Genomic DNA, 23,794 nt, shown 5'->3' on the forward strand with positions numbered 1-23,794 from the left:
ATGAAGATTCTCAAAAGGGTCTATGGGTCTATCTCGCTTCCTTCTCCATGTTACAAATAAATGCACAAAGACATAATACCCTTACCACTATGTGTGTAGGGTATAATAGTGAGTAATGCCGGCACAAAGTGTACAGGTCAGACTACAGAATCTAAGATTGTTGACTCGAATCTACTCTTCAAGAATGACCTTTATGTGTTTTTCTCTGCAAGGATGTTTCCTACAGACTGGAAATACATATTTCCAATTTCCAGCAAATTTAAGGTTTGAGGTTGTGACAAAAATATCTAAAATACCTTAAATTTGTTATATGGTGCCTAGGCAAAAACGTGGACCTATATACCTCATTTTCAATACCAAGAGTACTACAGACCTAAAACACATCTGAGTAAAATGTATCAACATACTTCATTTTGTTTGGGTGGACGGACATAGGGAGGTCTAAAGTATATACTTCGAGGTGTTTCAAACGGAATGACAAACTTTATATACTCTCCATATTATGATGGATGTTTTTATAACCTTCATAGAGGGTATAGTAAGTTCGTTATTCAGTTTGTAACTCATCGAAATAATAATGTTAGACCTAAGAAAGTATATATATTCTTGATCAACGATTCAGCCCTATCCTGTCTGACCGTCTGTTGTAATCACGCTAGATTCAAAACGAACAAAGATATAAAGCTAAAATTTTGCACAGATCAGTATTTTATCTGCAAGCAGGATAAGTTCGAAGATGGGCTGCATCATATAGCCCCTATTTAACGGTACCCCCATATTTGGTATTTTGATGATTTTAGCCACATTTTCCAATTAAAAAATAAAATTTTTTCGTATTTAAAATTTGTAATGGGTACTACAGCCTATGACAAAACTTGCGTATGAAGGTCCACGTCTTCGTATAGCTCCCATATAACGATGCCTCCCGATATTCGATATTTTGATGATATTAGCGACATTTTCCAATAAAATTCTATGAAAATCCACACAAGGAGTTCCTTCTGAGTTTTCTGCCACCTGGAATATAAATGTCTATATAGGTCCAGGAGACCTTATATTCTCCATGTAATGATACCTCTCGATATTCGTCATTTTCATGATTTTAGCTAAATTTTTCAATGGAATTGTCTGAAAATCCACACAATTACTTCCTTCTGAGTACTTTACCCCTGGAAGAGAATTTTCTATATAGGTCTACGATATCGTATAGTCCTCATATAACGGTACCTCATGATGTTAGCCATTTTGATGATGATGAAATTTCGTATTTAAAGTTTGTAATGGATGGGTACTACAGCCTATGACAGAACTTGCGTATGAAGGTCCATGTCTTCGTATAGCACCCATGTAACGATGCCTCCCGATATTCGATATTTTTAAGATATTGCGACATTTTTAACCCGAATTGTTTTAAATTTCGTACAAGTACATAATGGGTACTACAGCAATGAAAAAATATTTCTAATGCAGAACAATATCTTCGTATAGCCCCCATTGAGCGGTATTTTGCCGACGGACTGCACGGAAATTTCTCAAGTTCCTTTAAAATGGTGGAGGGTTATAAAAAATTCAGCCCGGCGGAACTTAACTGGTTTTTACTTGTTTTAATTGACTCTTGGAAGCAATCGCCTCCCTGCCATAGATGGTTTGTAAGTAGTTACTGATGCCAAAATTTGGTCTAGTTTTAGGACACATGAAAAATATTTATGTTGAATTTCATCAAAATGTGCCTTTTTATTTTCTCCCAAGGAGGAATTAATCCAATGACCTTCTGATTTATGGTTGAGTATACTAAACACTGTCCTACGTTTACGAAAATTAATCGTTGCTTAAAAGTCGATATTTCACGGTTTCTGTTTACATTTTGTGAGTTTTGCAGGAGAATACTTCTAATTTGTGCCTCGATTACTCATTACCTGATAATAAGTAAACTATGTTCTACTGGCTTTTACAGAAATTAGCTGTTATTTTCAGAGTTTGAGTACATTACCGTGCAATGAAATAATTGGCACAGGGTTCCTACAATTTTCTGGTTGTCTTTTATTCTACTCACTTTTAAAGAAATTTTCGGCCAAATGGCTCTCAAATGGCAACACAGACACCATCCAAACATCAACAAAGCTATGTACGTACAAATGTACCTACCAACCGTACAAACAATTGGAATGGTATGTTTGTAGGTCGCCTGAGTTATTCTCATGGGTTGTTGACATTGACATTTGTGGTACAATTTTATGCCACTTTAAAAGCCAAGTGTTGTTTATGATGTGTGTGTGTGTGTGCGTGTGTGTTTGGGTTTGGAGGCGCCACTCTCAACTACACTCGGGTATTTTTGGTATTTGTTCCATCTCCATGTGCTGCTGCGGGGGGAATCTTTATTCAATTGTAAAACAAAAAGTGTGTGTGTGTGTGCCTATTTGTCAACTTCCAAGGCTGAAAGTTTTCAGTAAGTTGTCGAGGTTCGTCTCTCCTCCATGTTATTGTTCAGACAAATTGATGTAATTAAAAGGAGACTTAAAAACAAACTATTATAAATTCATTAACGCTCCACGCCATGAGCTTGTTATGAAAATGTTTGAAAGCCTTTAATAAGTTAGTTAAATTGTTCAGATGTGGAAATTAAGTAGATTTAAATAGAGTGTAACTGCAGCGTTGTTAAATTACACTACGAAATTAATATATATAAGAACCAGTAAGGAAAAGTCAAAAGTCGGTCGGGGCCGACTATATGATACCCTACACCACTATGCACATTTAGTAGAGCTCCCGTAACAAAAGAATTTTTTTGAAGTAACATTTGGCTTTAGAGCAGTTATAATTTGGTTTCAGAGGAAACTAATATATGGGAGGCATATTCAATTCTGAATCGATTTTAATTAAATTTGAGACATTTTTATTTTGTGTATAACAAATATCATTGCTATAGAGGGCATGATATCACTTCGGGAGGGGTTATAAAAAATATATATTTGCTTCGAGATCCACCAATTGCAAACGTACGCCCGAAATTCACTCCATATGGACTGATATTAGCCATTATTTGCTCAATAAACCTGGAATCGGATTAAGGATATATATGGGAGTTATATCCAAATCTTAGCCGATCTCCATAAAATTTGGCAAAAGTATTTTCGAGCTCTATAAGATAGCTGATACCAAATATCATTGTTGTGGAATGCATATTACAAATGTGAGGGACTTACATACCAAATCGGATGGAACATATATATGGGAGCTATAGCTATATTTAAACCGATTTTCACCAAATTTGCTGCATTTGCTTTCAGACTGAATTCGGCCGGATAAACCAAAATTCAGGTGATTTGGCCATTTGGTACACAATTAACCCGAAATCGGTTGAATATATATATGGGAACTATATCCAAATCTAAATCTTGATCTTGATAAAATTTTGCAAAGATATTTCTGGGCTGTATCTGATATCTGGTACCAAACATTATTACTGTGTGTATTATGAATGTGAGGGACTTAACGCCAAATCGGATGAAACATATATATGGGAGTTATAGCTATATCTGAACCGATTGTCACCAACTTTTATGTACATCTTTCTAGACTGAATTCGGTTGGACGTGCCAAAATTGGACTGATATATTTACGCACAATTAACCCGAAATCGGTTGAAGATACAGGGTGAGATAAAAAGACTGCAACAAAGTCAAACGCCATAATTTTCACGCTGCCCGAATGTTGCTCTGCGTTATTTTGGCCCATTCCCAGTGATGCGCTTGCTTGAGGTGATCGACACTTTGGTATTTTTTAGGGCCACCTTACCTTCCAAAATACTCCGGACACAATAATCCAACCGATTGGTATCCGGAGATTTTAGTGGCCATTTTCCGCTGGAAATGAAGCGAGTAGCCTTATTTTGTAACCATTCTTGGGTGGCATGAGCTGAGTGCGATGGTGCTGAGTTCTGTTGGAATGTCCAAGGTCTGCGGCCAACATGTTTGCGTGTCCAAGACTGTAATACACCCTCGCGATAATATTCGGCATTTATTCTGATGCCCCGGTCGATTAATACGAGCGGAGAGCGGCCATCGGCTGTTATGGCGGCCCACACCATCACCATGGCCGGTGCTTGAGTTCTGGTGGCCAACCGAACCCCAACCTAATTTCATTTTCAGCTGACCTCTTTGGCAAGTAAACACCATCGTTTTACTCATTTTTCAATATTTGCCGAATGGAATATTGCGATATGTTCAACTCATGGGCCATTTTCGGCCACTGCGACGCGGGTTTAATCAAGTCGCTTCTTTACTTTTCGAACCATTTCTGCTGGTGTTACTGTTTTCTTCCGTCCACTTCCTTGACTTCGGGCTACGCTAACAGTATCACGGTAACAAGCGATGGTACGAGACACAAAAGATTTAATCACATTTAACTGCTGGAGTGTTCTAAAGATAGCTACTTGTGGTTTTCCAGCCAAATATAAAGAAATCACACTGGAATAATTTTAACAGCTGTCGGACGAGTGGCTTGGAAATGACAGCAGTCGGATGTCGATTGCAGTTTTTTCATCTCACCTTGTATATAGGAGCTGTATCTAAATTTGAACCGATTCTCACCAATTTCAATAGGGTTCGTCCTTGAGCCAAACAAATATTGTTTGGAAAATTTCATCTCAATCGAATAATAAATGCCACCCGCATTTTGTTCACAAGAATAAATGGACAGACGTACGGACTGACATGCATAAATCGACTCAAAAAGTAATTCTATGAAGTTTCTCAAAGCTTCCTTCTCCATGTTACAAACAAATGCACAATGACATAATTAAAATCTTATATCCTACTGATAGAATGAATAAGTCTAATATCCAACAACTTTGTACAAGATTTGTTTCGATGTACGGTTTTACATGAATATTTATCTTTTCTTGTTCCGCAATGAACATGCAATAATTGTTCCACCGAATTACCTCAAAAAAATCTCAGCCCATTCTTTGTCACTTCTAAAGCTAGAACTCTGCTTAATTATTTTTCCGGCATATTTTAACCACCCTTGTAGAATATTCCCTGACAAAAACCAAGGGAACTGATGATATTTTGCAACATGTCTACATTTTTATGCCCAGTGCACTACTCAATCGCATATGTGCGGGAAATGCTTCTGCATTTCAAATCGATTTACACTGGCTATTTATTTTTTCCAATTAAATAATTTATTGACTGGAAATAAACAAATGGATTCAAAAAATTCGATTCAATAAATTTCATTTGCATTGTTTGGTGAAATGTAATTAGAAAACAAATCCATGAATGTAAACACACATTTAAATATTTTCAACTAATTAACCCTTGTGCGGTCATAACCGAATTTAATTCAATTGTTTCCTTTTCGCCACAGATTTACAAAAAAATAGAAGAAATGTGACATTTCTACCATCTTCTTCATCACAAGTTTTATTTTGAATTCAATGGTGACCTAAGGGTTAATTATGTTTTTCCCATGATTTCCTAGGAAATTTACAAATTTGTTTGCATATATAAATTAATATTTAATATTTTTGTTATTGTTATATTTTTCTCACAAATTTCTTTACAGCAACGTCATGTCTCAGATTCTCAGGTGAACAATCGCAAATCGAAAGCTTTACGAAATGGAAAACTGGTCGATGAGAGATGGTCCGGTGTCCAGGTATGCAAACTATCAAAACAACGCCCCCGCACTCTCCGTCCATCAAACAACCACAATCACCTTTATTGTTTACACATGCACTAGCGACCCAGATATTTTGCCAAAAACAAAATCGAATTAAATATTATTTATTTTATTTTCTATTTTTTTTCCACCCTCAGGTTGGTGATGTGATACGCCTGGAGAACAATCAATTTGTGGCAGCCGATATTCTCCTGCTAAGCACCTCGGAACCAAATGGTTTGTGTTTCATCGAAACGGCCGAACTGGATGGCGAAACGAATCTCAAATGTAAACAATGTCTGACGGAAACCATTGAACTTGGCGATAACCATGACCAGCTGTGGAATTTCAATGCCGAAATAATCTGCGAGAAGCCCAACAATCTGTTGAATAAATTCGAGGGGACATTGCTGTGGCGCAATCAACGCTACGCCCTGGACAATGAGAAGATCCTGTTGCGGGGCTGTGTGCTGCGTAACACGCAATGGTGTTATGGCGTGGTTGTTTTCGCCGGCAAAGATACGAAGCTGATGCAGAATTCCGGCAAGACGCAGTTTAAGAGCACCGGTGTTGATCGTCTGTTGAATTTCATTATTATTGGTGTAAGTACACGATGTGGGATGTGTGTTGGAGAGGCAAATTTAATTTTTTGTCAAATGGCTGCGGAGATTAATGCTTATCTAAAGGGAACATTCTCTGTCTTCGAGAAACTTTATGGAAAACTTTGTAGACTTGAGAACTGATTTTCAAATTAAAAAAGTCTCATTCTTATATATTCGAATAGTCAATACAATGATTAACTGAACCATGATTTTTTCTATAATTTCTTTTCGTCCCCAAAAAAGAATAGATGTTTTGTTGGAGATTTTCTTCCATAAAAAAATTGGCGAAAAAAATACACAGGTGTGTTGTTTTTGATGATGTTGATGTTTTTCCGAGCACTTATTGCTCCAGCTAAACTGCAAATAGTTATTTTGATATCCGTTGCGGGATTTAGGCCTTTCCGTCCGCTGTCCGTCTGCTGTAATCCCGCTAGAATCAAAACGAATAAAAATAGGAACCTAAAATTTTGCACCGACCTGTATGTTGTCTGCAGGCAGGTCAAGTTCGAAGATGGACTATATCGGTCCACGATATCGTGTAGCACCCATATAACGGTACGCCCGATATTCGATGGATTTAACCACATATTTCAATGGAATTGTCTGAAATTCTACACAAAGAGTTATCTGTGAGTATTTTAACCCTGAAAGAGAATTGTCTATATAGGTCCACGATATCGTGAATGCCCATATAATTGTACCTCCTGTATTGTACCTCCGGTATTTTAATGATTTGTTGCCAAATTTTTTAATGGAATAGTCTGAAAATCCGCTCTAGGAATTCCCTCTGAGTACTTTACCCACCTGAAAAGAATTGTCTGTGAGATAAAAAAACTGCAAAAAAGTCAAACGCCATAATTTTTACATTTTTTTTTCAAATTTTATTGAATGAAAGCACAAAATGTCGGAAGTAGCATCAAATATTAGAATAAGTTTAGATTTGTTCTAATTGGTCACCTTTGGCACGAATTATGGCCTTCAAACATCAGACGCTGCCCGAATGTTGCTCTGCGGTCTTGTGGCCCATTCCCGGCGAAGCGCTTGCTTGAGGTGATCGACACTATGGTATTTTTTAGTGCCAACCTTGCATTCCAAAATACTCCAGACACAATAGTCCAACGGATTGTTATCCGGAGATTTTGGTGGCCATTGTGTGCTGGAAATAAAGCGAGGAACCTCATTTTGTAACCATTCTTGGTTGGCGCGTGCTGAGTGCGATGGTGCTGAGTCCTGTTTGAATGTCCAAGGTCTGCGGCCAAAATGTTGGCGTGACCAAGGCTTTAATGCACCCTTTAGAATATTTTCGCGATAATATTCGGCATTTATTCTGTTGCCACGGTCGATTAATACGAGCGGAGAGCGACCATCAGTTGTTATGGCGGCCCACACCATCACCATGGCCGGCGCTTGAGTTCTGGTGGCCAACCGAAGGTGCATATTTTCAGCTGACCTCTTTGGCAAGTAAACACAATCATTTTGTTTGTTTTACAAACTGCTGGACAACGAATGTTTTCTCATTGGAAAAGACCAAATTCGGCAGTTCGAAGCAACACCTTCGGTCTTTTGAGTATATTTTTTTCCTTTCGCGGTGTAAGTTCTTGCTTTTTTGGAATTTCAATGGCTAATTTTTCAATATTTGCCGAATGGAATATTGTAATATGTTCAGCTCACGAGCCATTTTTCGGCCACTGTGACGCGGGTTTCGATCAAATCGCTTCTTTACTTTTCGAACCATTTTTGCTGATGTTGCTGTTTTCTTCCGTCCACTTCCTTGACTTCGCTCTACGCTACCAGTATCACGGTAACGATATAATGAGCTGTCACTGAAAGAATTTTAACAGCTGTCGGACGAGTGGCTTAGAAATGACAGCAGTCTGAAGTTGGCTGCAGTTTTTTCATCTCACCCTGTATATTGGAGCCCAAGTTGGATAGCATATGCTCTTTTCCACAACCTTCAAGAATGTAAAAATTTTTCTAAGATTAGCGATTTTTATCCTAATTTGCAGGTCCTGAAACACAACTACAATTATAGATCCTGAAGTGTATTATTTTTGTTATTCTTTCCTTTACTATAAAAAATATTCTTCGTTTTTCAGATCGTATTGTTTTTGTTATCCATCTGCGCATTCTTTACACTAGCCTGTGCTATATGGGAGGGAGTCATTGGTCAACATTTCCAGGTATTAATTTAATAACAATTTCTTAATAAGGCATATTAATCTAATCTCCATTTACTCGCAGGCCTATTTGCCATGGGAAAATATAATACCAAAAAATATTGTTCAAGGATCAACCGTTATAGGATTGTTAGTATTTTTCTCTTATGCCATTGTATTAAATACCGTAGTGCCAATATCACTCTACGTTTCAGTAGAGGTAAGTAACGCTCTAATACACATATGCACATGCATTAATCTCAAACCCCCTGCTTCCAGGTTATACGTTTTGTTCAATCATTCCTAATCAACTGGGATGAACAAATGTATTATGAACCAACTAAAACCCATGCCAAAGCCCGTACCACCACCCTCAACGAAGAATTGGGCCAAATTCAATATATATTCTCCGATAAGACCGGCACCCTAACCCAAAACATAATGACCTTCAACAAGTGCAGTATTAATGGTCGGACCTATGGCGATGTCATCGATTTGCGTACCGGCGAAGTGATCGAGGTGACAGATGTAAGTGTTTGCATTCAAAAGAACAGTTTATGTTTCCATTCCATTTTTCAATATGGTTATATTTTAATATAAATACTATATATAACGTTTTTATATATAAAAAACAATTAATTAAATTAATCAAATAATTTAATAAACTTTGTCTATTTCTTGTACAATTTAAACCAAAAACTCCATTAGCCTTGCACTAAAAATCTAAATTTTTTTACCAAAAAAAAAACCTAAAGTTAAGCATTTTGCCTTAGTTATTTCTTTACTTAGTTACCCTAAAAGAAACAACTTAGTCTAGAAGTTCTTTGCTCTACTCCTTGGCCACTTTTAGAGACCAATAATAATCAATGAACATGGAAGAAGAGAAGGGTGTTGAAATAACATCAAATCAAATCAAGCAGAGTGTGTCTGTGTGTCATTATTAATTAACAGCTCTTTGTTTTATTTGTAATAAAATAAACACAAGTTATGAAAATCCTTAACCTGGTTTGCAGCGCCTGATAGCTAGGCCCTAACGGTTTACAGATTGCCCCCATTTTTTTCACTTTTATTTTTCATTTTTTGTTCTGTTCTGTTTTTAACCAAACGTAACTAGAGTTTAAGGATGTAAAAATGTCATGTTCCTTCCAATGTTTTTTTTTTCTAACTTTAAGTGTATTAGTCAGTGTATTTTCTTAGTTTTTTTCTATACTTAACCTCTAGTTAGTCTCTCCCAAATGTTAACTCAATTCCTAGCAACAAATTTATGTTATTTTTTGTTCTCCTTGTACTCCATTGTGTGATGATGAGGAGTGAGTCTGTAAATGATTTCCGTCATGTATCCAGTATGTGTGAACACACAAACAAGCACTTTTATGGCAATTTTTACACTTTTTATTTTTTTCTCATTATAATTTTTAAGGAGAGATATTTTTTCAGCCCATTCCTCTCATGAGCGTATTCTTTAACCCGGTTAATGTAAGAGAAATGTGAAAGAAAAAAGTCGTTAATTAAATGAGGTTAAAAGTATGATATAATTCTTGACATTATATTGGCATGTTCATACGTGTGTGTAAATGTAGGCAGCTGTACAGGGTGCAACGAATTAATGTCAATTTAATTTATAACTTTATTAAGTGCAGTACTGAATTTAAATTATTTGAATATGTTTTAATAATTATACAAAAATTTCGTAACATTAAAATTTGAGTAACAAAAACTGGTTCTAAATATCCGCCATTTGTAAATCAACTAATTCGTTAGATGATCGTGGGTGATTTTAAGTTACGATATTAGTATAGGCTTCATACCCTCAGTCATATGACTAGAAAGGGTATATATCATTTTATAAGGCCAAAACGTCTAAAAAGCATTTAAATAATTTGATAAGGCCAAAACGTGCCTCATCGAAATAACGGTTTTAGACCCCTTGCTCTTTAAAGCAAATCCGTTTCAGGACATTTGGAGTCGATCTAGCGATGTCCGCCCGTCTGTCTGTCTGGCTGGGAGTATCTGATTTGGTCCAAACATGGTACATCGTAATATTATTATCAAACTTAAATCGGGCTTGAAGATGGGCAATATTGGTGCACTCCTTCTGGCACCTCCCCCAAAAAAGGTCGAAATTTTCAACAAAAAAATTATTTTGCTGCACAGAAAGAGATAGGATGATCCGATTTTGCTTCAACTTTGCTAATCCTAATATTTCCATCGGTGCTACGTCAGGTGCGAAAATTGGCAATGGTGCCTTCCATCAAGCTTGAATAATTTTAACTCGATTAACTGATTATGAATATATATGTACTTTATGGGGTCTACGACGAATATTAAGTGATGTTACAAACGGAATGGCAAATTTAATATACCCTCCTTTTCAAGGTGGAAGTTAAAAAATTATTCTCTATTTAGGTATTGTTAAGGGCTTTATCATAAATATTATTATATTTCCCTAAAAAACAATATTACATTTTGGATGACACCTTTCTTGGAACCCTGTATATTTGTTGAATATGTAATCAATGCTTTGAAAAAAATTGTTACATTCTCAATGATTTTTCATTAACGTGATGAGTCAAGTTTGTCACTTATTGGGCCTAGAAACAGATAAGACACGTTTATACTATATTTCGAAGAAAAATGTAATAATCATACATACATACTTTCACACTTATTATTTTTATATGTGTACACAAATGAAATGACTAATATCCTGTTGAGCCAATGCAATACTGATATAATAACAAAATATATTTTATGACAACTTATTGTTAATAACTAGTATAAACATAAAAAACTGAGAGATTTTTACTCTCAGCCTCTTTTTCAAATTACTTTTTTTAATGCATTCCTAAAACAGTCTCAAGTATAATCCATATGGGTGTACTATTACAGATTTTAAAAGCCAAGAATGAAGCTTCGATAGCATTTAGAATAAAACTATGGCCTATGGCTGGACTTGCTTTTCCCCTGTTCAACATATAAAAATCTGACTGAGAGATTACCCCAAAAATAAAACCCGGCCTCTCAAATACATCTTATATTTGTGAGTGGTGTTAAACTTTGCACTCAGAAACCGAAATTCTAAAATTACTGCTGATTTGGTTTAAATTGGGACCGAAACCTTCAAAATACCCTAGACATCTAAAGGTGGATCTATTTGTTCAATTTTCAATACCATACGTCCCAGGAATATTTCAAAGCTCTTTTTTTAAGGGTAGAACTCTATCGTGATTTTAACAGGCGGGCCAACAATTGCACATGTATGTGTTGCCAACGAAATTACAAATGTACATACCAACATTTATAAATAGAGGTGTATAAGAACAACAAGTTAAAAACAGCTAAGTTCGGCCGATTAACGATTCCGAACTTCAATTACGAAATTTTACGCGATTAAGGTGAATAATGTCCCTAATATCATCAAAATACCGAATACAGGGAGGTACCGTTATATGACGGCTATACGAAGGCGTGGACCTGCACTGACATATTTCAGTCGTAGGCTGAAATATCAAATTTGAAACAATAATGTCGCTAAAATCTCCAAAATTCCGAATATAGGGAGGTGCTGTTATATGGAGGCTACTCTAAGACGTGGACCTGCATAGACAATTTTCCGTCGTGGGTTGTAGTACCCATTACGAACGTCAAATACGAAATTTGACCGGTGAATAATGCCGCGAAAATCCTGGACATACCGAATATCTCGGGGTAGCGTTGTATGAGTGCTATACTAAAAACGTAGACCTATATAGACAATTCTCTCAGGAGGTAAAGTACTCGGAGGTACTCTTTGTGTGGATTTTCAGTCTATTGAAAAAATGTGACTAAAATCATCAAAATACCGAATATCGGGGACACCATTATATGGGGGATATACGATATCGTGGAGTTATATAGAAAATTCTCTTTTAGGGTGTAAAGTACTTACAGAGAATTTCTTGTGCAGAATTTCAGACAATGTCATCGAAAAATGTTACTAAAATCATCACAATATGGAATATCAGGATGTGCAGTTATATAGAGTATAAATTATATCGTCGATCTATGTAGACAATATTCTTTCAGGGGGTTAACTACTTAGAAGGAACTCCTTGTGTGGATTTCAAGCCAATTCCATTGAATAATGTGGCTAAAATCATCAAAATACCGAAAATACCGGAGTACCGTTATATGGGTGCTATACGCTATTGTGGGCTAATACAGCCCATCTTCGAACTTGGCCTGCCTGCAGACAAAAGACAGATCAGTGCAAAATTTCAGCTTCATATCTGCATTGACTCTAGCGTGATTACAACAGACGGACGGAAAGACAGACAGGGCTAAATTGTCTTCCAATCTTACGCTGATCAAGAATTTATATACCTTGCTGGGCCTAAAAATGGACACTAAATTTAAACGTTTTATGTAAAACCACTAAAGAACATTTTGGATTTAATTCAGGATTATATCTAAAACTAAAATTGAAAAAAGAAAACAATTTTCAATCAAGAATTATATCATACGACTTCGAAATTACCTCAATCCGAATCGCATAGTACAAACGATATTTAGGTTACCAAAAAAAGCGAAAATTTTCCCAAACAAACAGCCATTCAATCAAAATAAAAAAGTATCCTTTTCTGTTGCATTGCCTTTTCCAAACAATTGTAGAATGAAACCGAAACAAGTAAAGGTAACAGCCGGAAGAGTGCAATGAAAAAGAGTGGAAACACTGTTAGCGGTGAGGAGAATATGTCGTCGTCCAAACGTTTGCACAAAGTCGATGTGCATTTTGTCAATGCATCACCAACGAACACCACCAATACTCCTCTACCCGCCACCACTACCACTACCACCACCACCAGTTTGTCTTCCAAATGGCAAAAAGACCAACAACGGCAACAACAACAACAGGAAGAAGAAGATGTATTTAACAATACACTTTTCAACGGCACCGTCGGTTCTTCCAATGGCGCCAGCTATGTTCGAAAGACCAGAGTAAGCATCGACAGCGATAGCACAACGTCGCCAACTAGAACTTCACCTCTAACACCGGCAAACACACCGTTGGAAAATTTCCATCACACGAATGGTGCACCACAGCCAGCTTCACCCACCTCAGCATTCAGTACACCGGATTTTTGTACAGTAGATGGCACCACGTTGGACTCGAGAGCACAAACAAATCGCAAACGAACGGCGAGAGTGCGCATTGAGAGTCCGATGAAGCGCATTGGGCGCCAAACTTCCACGCTGTCCACGGCCAGTGAAAAAGTAATGATATTGGGTGATGTAGCCTCAAACGAGGGGGTACTTTATAAGGCCCAGTCGACTACTACTCTTCCCACTAATCAAGACCAACAACAACAAAAACATCAGCAACAGTTACACCACAGTAACACCATTGCCACCTTGTTCAGTGACAGTAACAGGAGTGACAATGCAACAATCACCACCACCACCACCACCACCACTACCATCACCTCACCCACCCAATCCACCATCACCGCTTCTAAAGTAAACGCCTTAGTTCCGAATAGACGGAAAAACACCCATGACCCCACCAAGCCCAGCACTACAGCTGTGGCCATAACCACACTTTCACCCACATCACCATTATCTCTGACAGATCGGACAATTAGCGGTTCGGTGGTTACACAGTTACACAAAACCAGTACGCCGATAACGACGACAGATCGTAAAAAGAATACCAAATGTTGTTTTTGTTTTCCGAATTTCGGCAAACGGACTGGACCGCCACCATCGACGACACCTTTGATTTCGATCAACAATTCGACACCATCCAAATCTGTTCGCAAACCATTGCCACTGTCACCACCATCACCGCCACGCCAGTGTTGTCCACAATTCTGTGCACCTTTTTGTCGTAGTTGTTCCTTTGCCTATGACAGCGATGAAAACGTCGACGAAGACGATGACGCTGCTAGTGATCTACCGCATGGAGCGGACTGTAATCACGCTCACTCACTAACGGCAAACGCGAGCGATTCAATGTTTCTAAAACCACCGGCTATGCATCAGCAGCACCACCAGCAGCCAAGCGGCGCCCAAGCTCAGAACACTTCTAACACTTATGCTCCAAGCACTACAGATCACAATTGGACCAATCACCAACACTGTCCGCACCACCACCAACACCATCCGCACCAGCACGTATGCATGTGTTTCTTGTTTTTTTTCTTGTAACTATTTTGTGTGCACTCTTTTGGATTTTTTTACTCGTTTTGTGTGCCAAGTAAAATTATGATTTGTCGTTTTTTTGTTGGCTAAAATCCGATCGGAGTTTAAATGTTTTCATTTCAGAACTTTATTTTCTTAAGAATTATTTTTGCAGAACTAATATTTTTCATTAATTTAGCTTAGTTTTAAATTGAAGTCGAATTTAAAGCAAATTATTTGTAGAAAGTGCAACAACCTCTTAATGTAAGGTTGGTAAAAAAGTTTTTTCTTTTTTTTTTTGAAAATGTTGTAAGGATCCAACGATTTTTTTCTAAATTCACGGCAAAACCGTTCATCATCAAAATACGATTTTAGACCCTAGGTTCCTTTGGACCAAATCCGTTTCAGGACATTTGGAGTCGTACGAGAGGTGTCGGTCCGTCCGTCTGTCTGGCTGTCTAGTGCACACGATAATTCCCCAAAGGAGTATCCGATTTGATCCAAACTTGGATAATCATAATATTATTGTCAAACTTATATCTTTGGTACCTCCCCGACAAAGGGCCACCATATTATTTTCTCATATCTCTCATAACATGTGAAATATATCTAAATATTTCTCTTAAGCCAAGATCTGATGTAAATATGGAAGTAGCAAAATTGGAAAAAAAGTTCAATTTTTTAAAGTATTACACATCCCAGTATTTTATCATTATTGGATGAAGTGGGACATTTCCGTCCACTATAATGCCACCTCACGCGTATTTCAAAAATTTCCAAAAATTATCAAAAATCTCATATAAAATGAAGGAAATAGTGGATATGGCCCAAATCTTTTACCTAACTATACTTAGACTTAGGTCAGATACGATATGGACAATATTTGCCCACTCCTTTGGTACTGCCTCCATGATAGATCAGCATTTTAAATAATCATAATGAAAGTCAAAATACTTAATAAATAAAATTACTTTGGCTGAGGGTATACATCTGTCGGCAAAACCGGCTGAAATTATTTAACTGGTTTTAAATACATTGTCGAGTATCTACAGCTGTATTTCACCAAGGGCTTCACGAATATTGTCCTTTAATAGTCAATTGTTTCTGGCTTTTCGATGCAACACTTATCTTTGACGACACCGACATACGACTCTGCGGCTGATAATGCGATCATCAAAAAAAGGGCGTAAATCGATTGTAGCTTCGGCTATGAAGCACCGTCCTGTTGAAATCATCTCCAATTTTTGTGAACAAAAATTCGTTCAACATGGTCCAATCCAAATAGGAAATAAGATAATACGAATTGTATGTGGGAATAATACTTTCTAATTTCGCTTACCATTAATCTCATACAAAACAGAGTTCTTACAAACTGTGCATATTTCAATATTTTTTTTTTTTTTTTTTTTTTGGGGCATTTAGTTTGAAGTTTAAAAAAATGTAGAAAATAATATAAATATAAATTAAATTTGCCCTCCTTATATTTTCCACTCCGAATTCACATCTTGGTTCACTTGCACATTTTATTAAAAATAATTTGTTCAATTATTTCCATTCCTATCTATAGAAGATCTTTAGAAATAATTAAAAAGACGATTGTCTGCATATGGAAGAAACTATATTTAACAGAGAAGGCACTCTATAGAATTCATTCTATGAAAGGCCTTTAGAGGATATTCAATCTATAGAGAGTCCATATCATATCCTTTTTCTGTTGTAAATACTTGAAAAGTTTTCTCTCAATATAAACCCTGCAGCAATTTTTCTTCTGTAACAGTCCCCCATTTTTAGAAGTGCCTAAGAATAATATCCATCTATAGCAGACATTCAGAAATTCTCCCACCTGTTTATATTTTTCTATATACCGAAGTCCTGAATTATATCGCATATATATATATAAAAGAGATATGGAAAGTCTATCACTCATCAGAGGCCTAACGAGGGTCCCTTTTATTTATAGACATTGGTTAGAAGATATTCTGAATCAAGATGGCGGAGAAGGTTTTATTTCTAAACCATGAAATAATTCCGTACTATTAAATGAGACCCACGCCAAATACTGGACTTTTAACGCCTATTTAAATCCGGTATCAAGTATGTCTACGAATTTAGATGCATTTTTGGATGAAATTAGCTATAATATGACGCGTCAGGTCTCAAAGAACAAAATCCCACCCTGCAGGAAATGTCCAATAATTAGAAACCATTGGTATATCCTAATTATATCCTCAGGACAATTGAAGTCGATCTAGGGATGTCCGTCCGCCTGTCTGTCTGTTTGGTGCACACGATAATTCTGGAAGGGAGTATCCGATTTCGTTCAAATTTGGTACATCAAATAATTATTATTGTCAAACACAGATCGAGTACGGAGATGGGCAACATCTGTTTAGTTCTTCTGGAACCTCCTCCATAAAAGGTCGAAACTTTCAAAGAAAATAATTTACCTCATAGAAAAATAAATTGTGTAAACTTTGCAACTCCCAATATTTTTGTAAGTAAAGGTTAGGTGCAAATATGCCCAACATCGGTCCACTCCATCTTGTACCTCCCCCACAAAGGGCCAACATTTCGAATTATAATAACTTTTATAAATGTGCAAGAAGAGTCCGATTGTCTTTAAAATTCACACATCCCAAAATTTTTATTAAAGTGTGAAGATCGGATAGTCGGTCAACTCCTTCTGGTAATTCCCCCACAAACGAGCCAAAATTTTGAATATGAAGCTCGTAAAAAGCCGAAATGCGCAATGGAAAAATGGTATATATCAGCCCACTCCACCTCCCCCATAACGGATTACAATTTGGAATAACTAAACTCTCATATTGGTTCACTCCTTCTGATATCTTTCCCATTAAGGGCCACAATTTTGAATAATTATATTTATCATTGTTTGGGAGCAGAATGAAAATGATGGTTGATTCGACTTTCTAAAAACGAAGTATGATTCTTCCATAGCCGCCGTTATGTTGTTCATCTGATCCCGTATTTTCTTGAAATTGGTATTTGCATCTTCCATAGTAGTGCGCAGAATATAAGCCGTCGATTCAACGACCGAGGTATGTTTTTGCATCATGAACTTCAGGTTATATTGATTTTCCAATAAGTTTTGCATGCTTTCTTTAATTTTTTTCGGTCCTCCGCATCCATAGTCCCAATAGGACGTGCTGGAGTAACCAGATGAACTCTAATGGCGCTCGTTTGGGCCTCCTACTAGTCCTCGAAAACAAGAACTCGTTAGTTTCCTGTAGACTCCAAATCTGCCTCTCCATCGTTCTTAGAATATTGTCGTACGACGACTCGAATATCTGCAACTTTACGCATAGTGGCATCATTGTTTTTAACACGATATCGCATAGATTCAAAAAATGGAAGCATATTAAAAACTATGATCATGTTCCATTTCGAGGCTACAACATTCACTTATCCAAACCAAGTATAGTGCTGGTTCTCTTCCCACTGGACCTGTCACTTTTTTTATCTGCTTTTACCCCTTTTAATGCGCACAACTTGTTAACGGGTTTCTTTATCAACCCTGCTTGGGTTTTTAAAGTGGCGACTCTTACTAACCCATCCGGACCTGGATGGATATCTTCGACTTTAGAATTGTAAATAAGTATTCGATTTTCTTCAAATTTCAGTATTTGCAATTTTCCTATATTATTGAAGTTGAATTCTTCGGTCCACTGTATCTGGTATATCGCGCACATTTGAACCTTATCCAAAAATATCTTATATAAAGTACAGAAAGTAGTCGACTTAGGTCAAATCTGGCATCTTGTAATATTTATACCAGACTTAAGTAAAAAACGAAATTGACAATATTGGCCAACTATTGCGGAATCGTCAATAAAGGGTCAAAAGCTTGAATAATCATAACGCAAAGTTCTCACTGGATAAAAAATTTGAAATTTTTAAATTCTAATGAGTAGAACACATTCTCATAAATTGTAGGTCCAGTATTTGGAGGTAAAATCTCTTGATTCATCTATTCAGCAAACTGGCAAGATTAAAAAATATATAAAAGGATTTGAGAAAAATATAAAACTATCAGTTTTTTGTAGAATAATTAGGATTTTTGATCAAAAATGCCGCGTACTTGTCAAATTAATCGTTTAAAGAGGTTACATGCAGATTAAGAGAACTATTTATTTAATATTCAATAATTTAAAAGTCCAGTAAATAAAACAACAAATTTCCTAACCGACTAAATGTTAGAAATTTCTTACTGGAGAAATTTAACTTTTTTAAATTTTTATAAGGTTTGACAACAACTTGAATTATTTTTTAGACCAATGATGTACACGATCTTTCACGGGTGTCGCTGTTCCAAAAAGCGACCATTTGAGAAAAAATTTTATTCTATTTATCTTTATATTTAATGATTCATTTCAATTGTTTTTTAACATGAACAAAAATGTATAATTAATTTTTTAACACTAATTTGCTGATGATTTAAGAGAACTAAGAAAAATTAGACTGGCGAGAGTGCCTTAGTTCCTGGACAGCTCTGGTTTAGATTTTGATTTTACCTTGATCCTCAAAATATGACTCTAAGAGCACTAGTTTTGTTTTTTGCTGGAGTCTACTGATCGACGATCAATACATGCTTAATATTTTCTATTTAGAGTACAAATTCTCTCAACAGAAATTACTGAGTGATATTTACTGTAAAATGTGACGAAAAATATATAGTGGAACATCTATAAGTGGACCAATAATGGAAAAAATATTGCTTCTTATGCTTTTTCGCTTAATACTACTGCTTACGCTTTTTTAATCAAAAAATGTTAACTAAATTAAGTAAAAATAATTTTATATATTTTGGTAAAGGGTTTATTTTAATATACTGGACTGTGGAGTTGATGCGTGCATAATTTCGAAGAAGTATTCACAGGATGCATTTCTTGTATTTAAGTTTCGACTAAGACTGGCATTTACGGCAACTCCCACTCCACAGTCCTGGATTGTAAAGGTTGTATATTTAATGGTTGTTGGGTATTTGCATGGTTGTTCATGAACTACATAATTATTATTGCTGGTATAAATGCTATCATAAAATTAATACAGAAACTCTGCTGTAAACATAACTACACAAGCATACAAACATATTTACATTGTAGCTACTAAATATTGATATTAATTTGCTAAACCAAATGTGCCGAACTAAAATGCTTCGTACATAATAATGAACTCCTTTTCTATTTCGATTTTTCGCAAATATTTAAAATTAGGCCATGGCACCTGTAGACTTTTCTGCAAATCCCGAATATGAACCTGAATTTCGTTGGTATGACCGAACGTTGCTGGATGCCGTGCGTTCGGATGAAGAGCATGCCCACAATTTCTTTCGTCTGTTGGCCTTGTGTCACACCGTTATGCCGGAGACGGTTGAGGGGCGTCTGGAGTATCAAGCTCAAAGTCCCGATGAGTCCGCCCTGGTATCGGCGGCTAGAAATTTCGGTTTTGTATTTCGTTCTAGAACACCGAACAGCATTACCATTGAGGTAATGGGACGAAAGGAGGTCAGTTTTAAGAACTTTAAAACCAAATGGTTATTTTATGCTTTTATTGCTCTATTTGTTTTGCAGGAATATGAATTGCTGCATATTTTGGATTTCAATAATGTCCGCAAACGTATGTCAGTCATTCTGAGACAGGGTGATCGTATATTCCTATACTGCAAAGGTGCTGATAGTGTTATCTATGATAGACTGAGTTCGAGCCAACATGAAATGAAAGCGCGTACCCAAGATCATTTAAATGTAAGTTTCTGGTTGGGAGGAAATGAAGGGGTTCATTTAAGAATAGAAATTAAAATTTTATTTGTATCGTCTCTAGAAATTCGCTGGCGAAGGTTTGCGAACGCTTGTCTTGGCTGAACGACCATTAACAAGCGAGTTCTATGAGGGGTGGAGCAAACGCCACTTAGAGGCTTCCGTGTCACTGGATAATCGTGAGGACAAGCTAGGTGCGGTCTATGAAGAGGTCGAAAGTGATTTGCTGCTGGTCGGTGTTACCGCCATAGAAGACAAACTGCAGGACGGAGTACCTGAAACGATAGCCAACTTACAAATGGCTGGCATAAAAATTTGGGTATTAACCGGGGATAAGCAGGGTTAGTGGTCCATAGAATTCCATTTTTGCCTAAATAATATTGGAAATTGTTACCATTTCAGAAACGGCCATTAACATTGGATATTCATGTCAATTACTTACCGATGATTTAGCTGATGTTTTTATTGTCGATGGCAGCACCCTGGAGGAGGTGGAGAGGCAATTGAGACAGTTCAAAGAGTCCATAAGAATAGTAAATCGATTTAGGCCGCCACGTAAGTTTCATTTCACCCAAAAGGGTTAATTTCTGTTCTGCATGAAATGTAAAATAATAAGTTTGTATTTTTATGCATAGAAGATAAAGAGAACCCCCGGATCAATTTGTTATATTTTCACAGAATTAACGAAAAATCATATAGTATTGGAACTCTAAAAATAAAATATTTTTCTCTATTGGGATTCTCTAACTGTTTACGACATTAATCGATAACAGCGATTTCGTAATTGATTATGTTTTTGACGAAATTCCGTTTTTAGTTAGCGACAAAATTAAAGTAGCCGCTAAGACCTTCCAATAGATAATAATAGTATCACGACTCCATAAAATTTCTCTACAATTTTATTCACAATACTCATACAGTTCTTTTTATATTTTACAGCCTTTAATTCCACCATCAATCTGAATTTAAACGGTTCCCACGATCACAATGATCGCAGTACTGCAGCAGCTCTGAAAATGTCCCAGATCTCACCACCACCGCCGCCGGCAATATCAGTCGTCACCTTTAGGTGGGATGATGAAGACAATAATAAGCGTAACAAGGGCGAACCGGACAGGTAGAGGGAAAACATATCATCATCTTCTAATTCCTCCTCTCGTTTCTTTTACGAAAAAAAGAAGAAATTCGATTTAACTTCTATTCCAAATAGATTCGAAATATTTTTTGTTTAGTTTTCAGTTTTAAAAATTATTATTTTTTGGGAAAGTTTTTTTTTTATTGTTTTTGGTACTTTTTTGATTTTGAAGACACAAACACCTTTTTAAAGTAGTCCTTAAGTTTTATTTCACTTTTATCCTTGTGTTTTTTTTTTTTTTTTTTGGACTTTGTTTTCAATATTTTTGTTAAAGTATCTAACAAATGTTTATGTTTTTTTGTATTTTTTGATTTTGTGAAATTTTATACACTTGGAAGGAATTCAAAACAATTGATAGTGACATACAAATTGAAAAGATTAAGCAGTTTTTGGGTTCTAAATTAGGGAGCTGAAAACCATAAATTTGTTATAAGCCTTAAATATCTGCAAAAAATAGGAGTTGGATTTGTTTATGTTTATGAAGCTTGACTTTACCAAATCGATTTGTCGCAAGTAAAAACGGGCTTTCGAAGCCGGCGTTGGACAAATCCAGAACCATTTTTTTTTCTGAAAATGACTCCAATATGAAATTCGTATTTATTCTATGCGAATAACTTTTGTGGTTTTACCATCCGCCATAGATTTGAGGGTACATATATTAGTTCGGTTTTACTTTTTTTAGAGTAATCATGTATAGAAGTTCTTGGAACCGTTCATGGCCCTATGGGCTAGGTAACTGTGTTAATTGAATATAAATAAAAAATAAATGAAAAATATTTTCTAATCATTCTGAATGAAAAATAGATAATATCAGCTGTAAACAAAGTCATTAACTGCGAAGAAAACTAAAAAAAAATTAATCTAAAAGTCATTCGTTACAAAATGTGTATTGTATTTTACATTTACGTTTAAGAATTTTTGTCTAACACCGAATGTATCAGCAATTTTAAACAAAAACCAGTAAGGAAAAGTCAAAAGTCGGACGGGGCTGACTATAGATACCCTACACTACTACGCATAATTAGTAGAGCTCCCAAGAAAAAGAATTTATTTGAAGTATCATCCTTTGGCATAAGACGAGTTACTACTTGGTTCCAGAGGGAACGCATATATATCAGGCATATCCAATTATTTTATACCAAATGACATTGCTATACATAGAGTGCATGGTATCACTTCGAGAAGGATTATATTAAAAATATGTATCGTCCACAAAATGGAAACATACGTCCCGAAATTTACTCTATTCGAAATGATATTATTATTAGGCACAATAAACCTGAAATCGGATTAAGCATATATATATGAGAGAAATATTCAATTTTTATTCGATCTCGATAAAATTTGGCAAATGTATTTCCGAGCTCTATAAGATATCTGGTAATAATTTTCGAATACATATTACAAATGTGAGGGACTTAAACAAGAAATCGGATGAAACATATATATGGGAGCCATAGCTATATCTTAACCGATTTTCACCAAATTTGACGTAATTGCTTCTAGACTGAATTTGGTCGGATGTGCCAAATTTTCAGGTCATTTGGACTGATATTGGCCATTTGGTACATAATTAACCCGAAATCAGTTGAAGATATATATGGGAGCTATATCCAAATCTGAACCGATCTTGATCAAATTTGGTAGAGGTATTTCTAGGCTGAATTTGATATCTGATACCAAACATCATTATTGTGGGTTGCATATTACGAATGTGGGGGACTTAAACACCAAATCGGATGAAACCTATATATGGAAGCTAGAGCTATATCTGAACCGATTTTCTCCGAATTCGATGTCAAGACTGAATTCGGTCGGATGTGCCAAAATTCAGGACTTTTGGATTGATATTGGTCATTTGGTGCACAATTAACACGAAATCAGTTGAAGATATGTATGGGAATTATAGCTCTTATCCGATTATCACCTATTTTAAAAGGGTTTGTTCTTGGGCCAAACAAATATTGTTTGGAAAATTTCATCTCAATCGGATAATAAATGCGATCTGAAAGTGATTCACTTTCTAGTAAAAGAAAAACAAAAGTTTTGACTTAACCCGGAAAAGGAAATTTCAACATATATCCTCGTTTTGACCAATAATAATTACGAATGTAACGTAGTAATAAGATTTCTCAATCGATAATAAATGATTCGAAGATAGGTCTCTTTGACATGCGTCTGAAACGATATTGAGAATTTCCAATAGCGTGTTCTCAATGTGTAGAATCTGTTTTGCTAAAAAGGCCCAATTTCTAATTTAAGTCTTGTATTCATAAGAATTTAACCACATTTTAAGCCAAT

General features: G+C 36.1%; 1 protein-coding gene across 4 annotated transcripts in view; it reads left to right on the forward strand.

Annotated features, from left to right (window-relative positions):
* LOC101899866 (phospholipid-transporting ATPase ID) overlaps positions 1–23,794 on the forward strand; it is a 145,583-nt gene that overhangs the window by 113,272 nt on the left and 8,517 nt on the right. For 2 of the 4 annotated variants that reach the window (XM_059121691.1, XM_059121688.1), the window contains 11 exons: positions 5,569–5,661; positions 5,823–6,266; positions 8,363–8,446; positions 8,508–8,642; positions 8,702–8,950; positions 13,073–13,399; positions 19,816–20,106; positions 20,173–20,346; positions 20,423–20,699; positions 20,761–20,913; positions 21,298–21,475. In XM_059121691.1, the coding sequence (XP_058977674.1) occupies positions 5,569–5,661; positions 5,823–6,266; positions 8,363–8,446; positions 8,508–8,642; positions 8,702–8,950; positions 13,073–13,399; positions 19,816–20,106; positions 20,173–20,346; positions 20,423–20,699; positions 20,761–20,913; positions 21,298–21,475 (2,405 nt within the window). The remainder of the gene's footprint in view (positions 1–5,568; positions 5,662–5,822; positions 6,267–8,362; positions 8,447–8,507; positions 8,643–8,701; positions 8,951–13,072; positions 13,400–19,815; positions 20,107–20,172; positions 20,347–20,422; positions 20,700–20,760; positions 20,914–21,297; positions 21,476–23,794) is intronic. The other 2 variants (XM_059121689.1, XM_059121690.1) reach the window with 2 other exon arrangements.

The sequence above is a fragment of the Musca domestica genome, unplaced genomic scaffold (assembly GCF_030504385.1).
Source record: "Musca domestica strain aabys unplaced genomic scaffold, Musca_domestica.polishedcontigs.V.1.1 2, whole genome shotgun sequence".
Lineage (NCBI taxonomy): Eukaryota > Metazoa > Arthropoda > Insecta > Diptera > Muscidae > Musca > Musca domestica.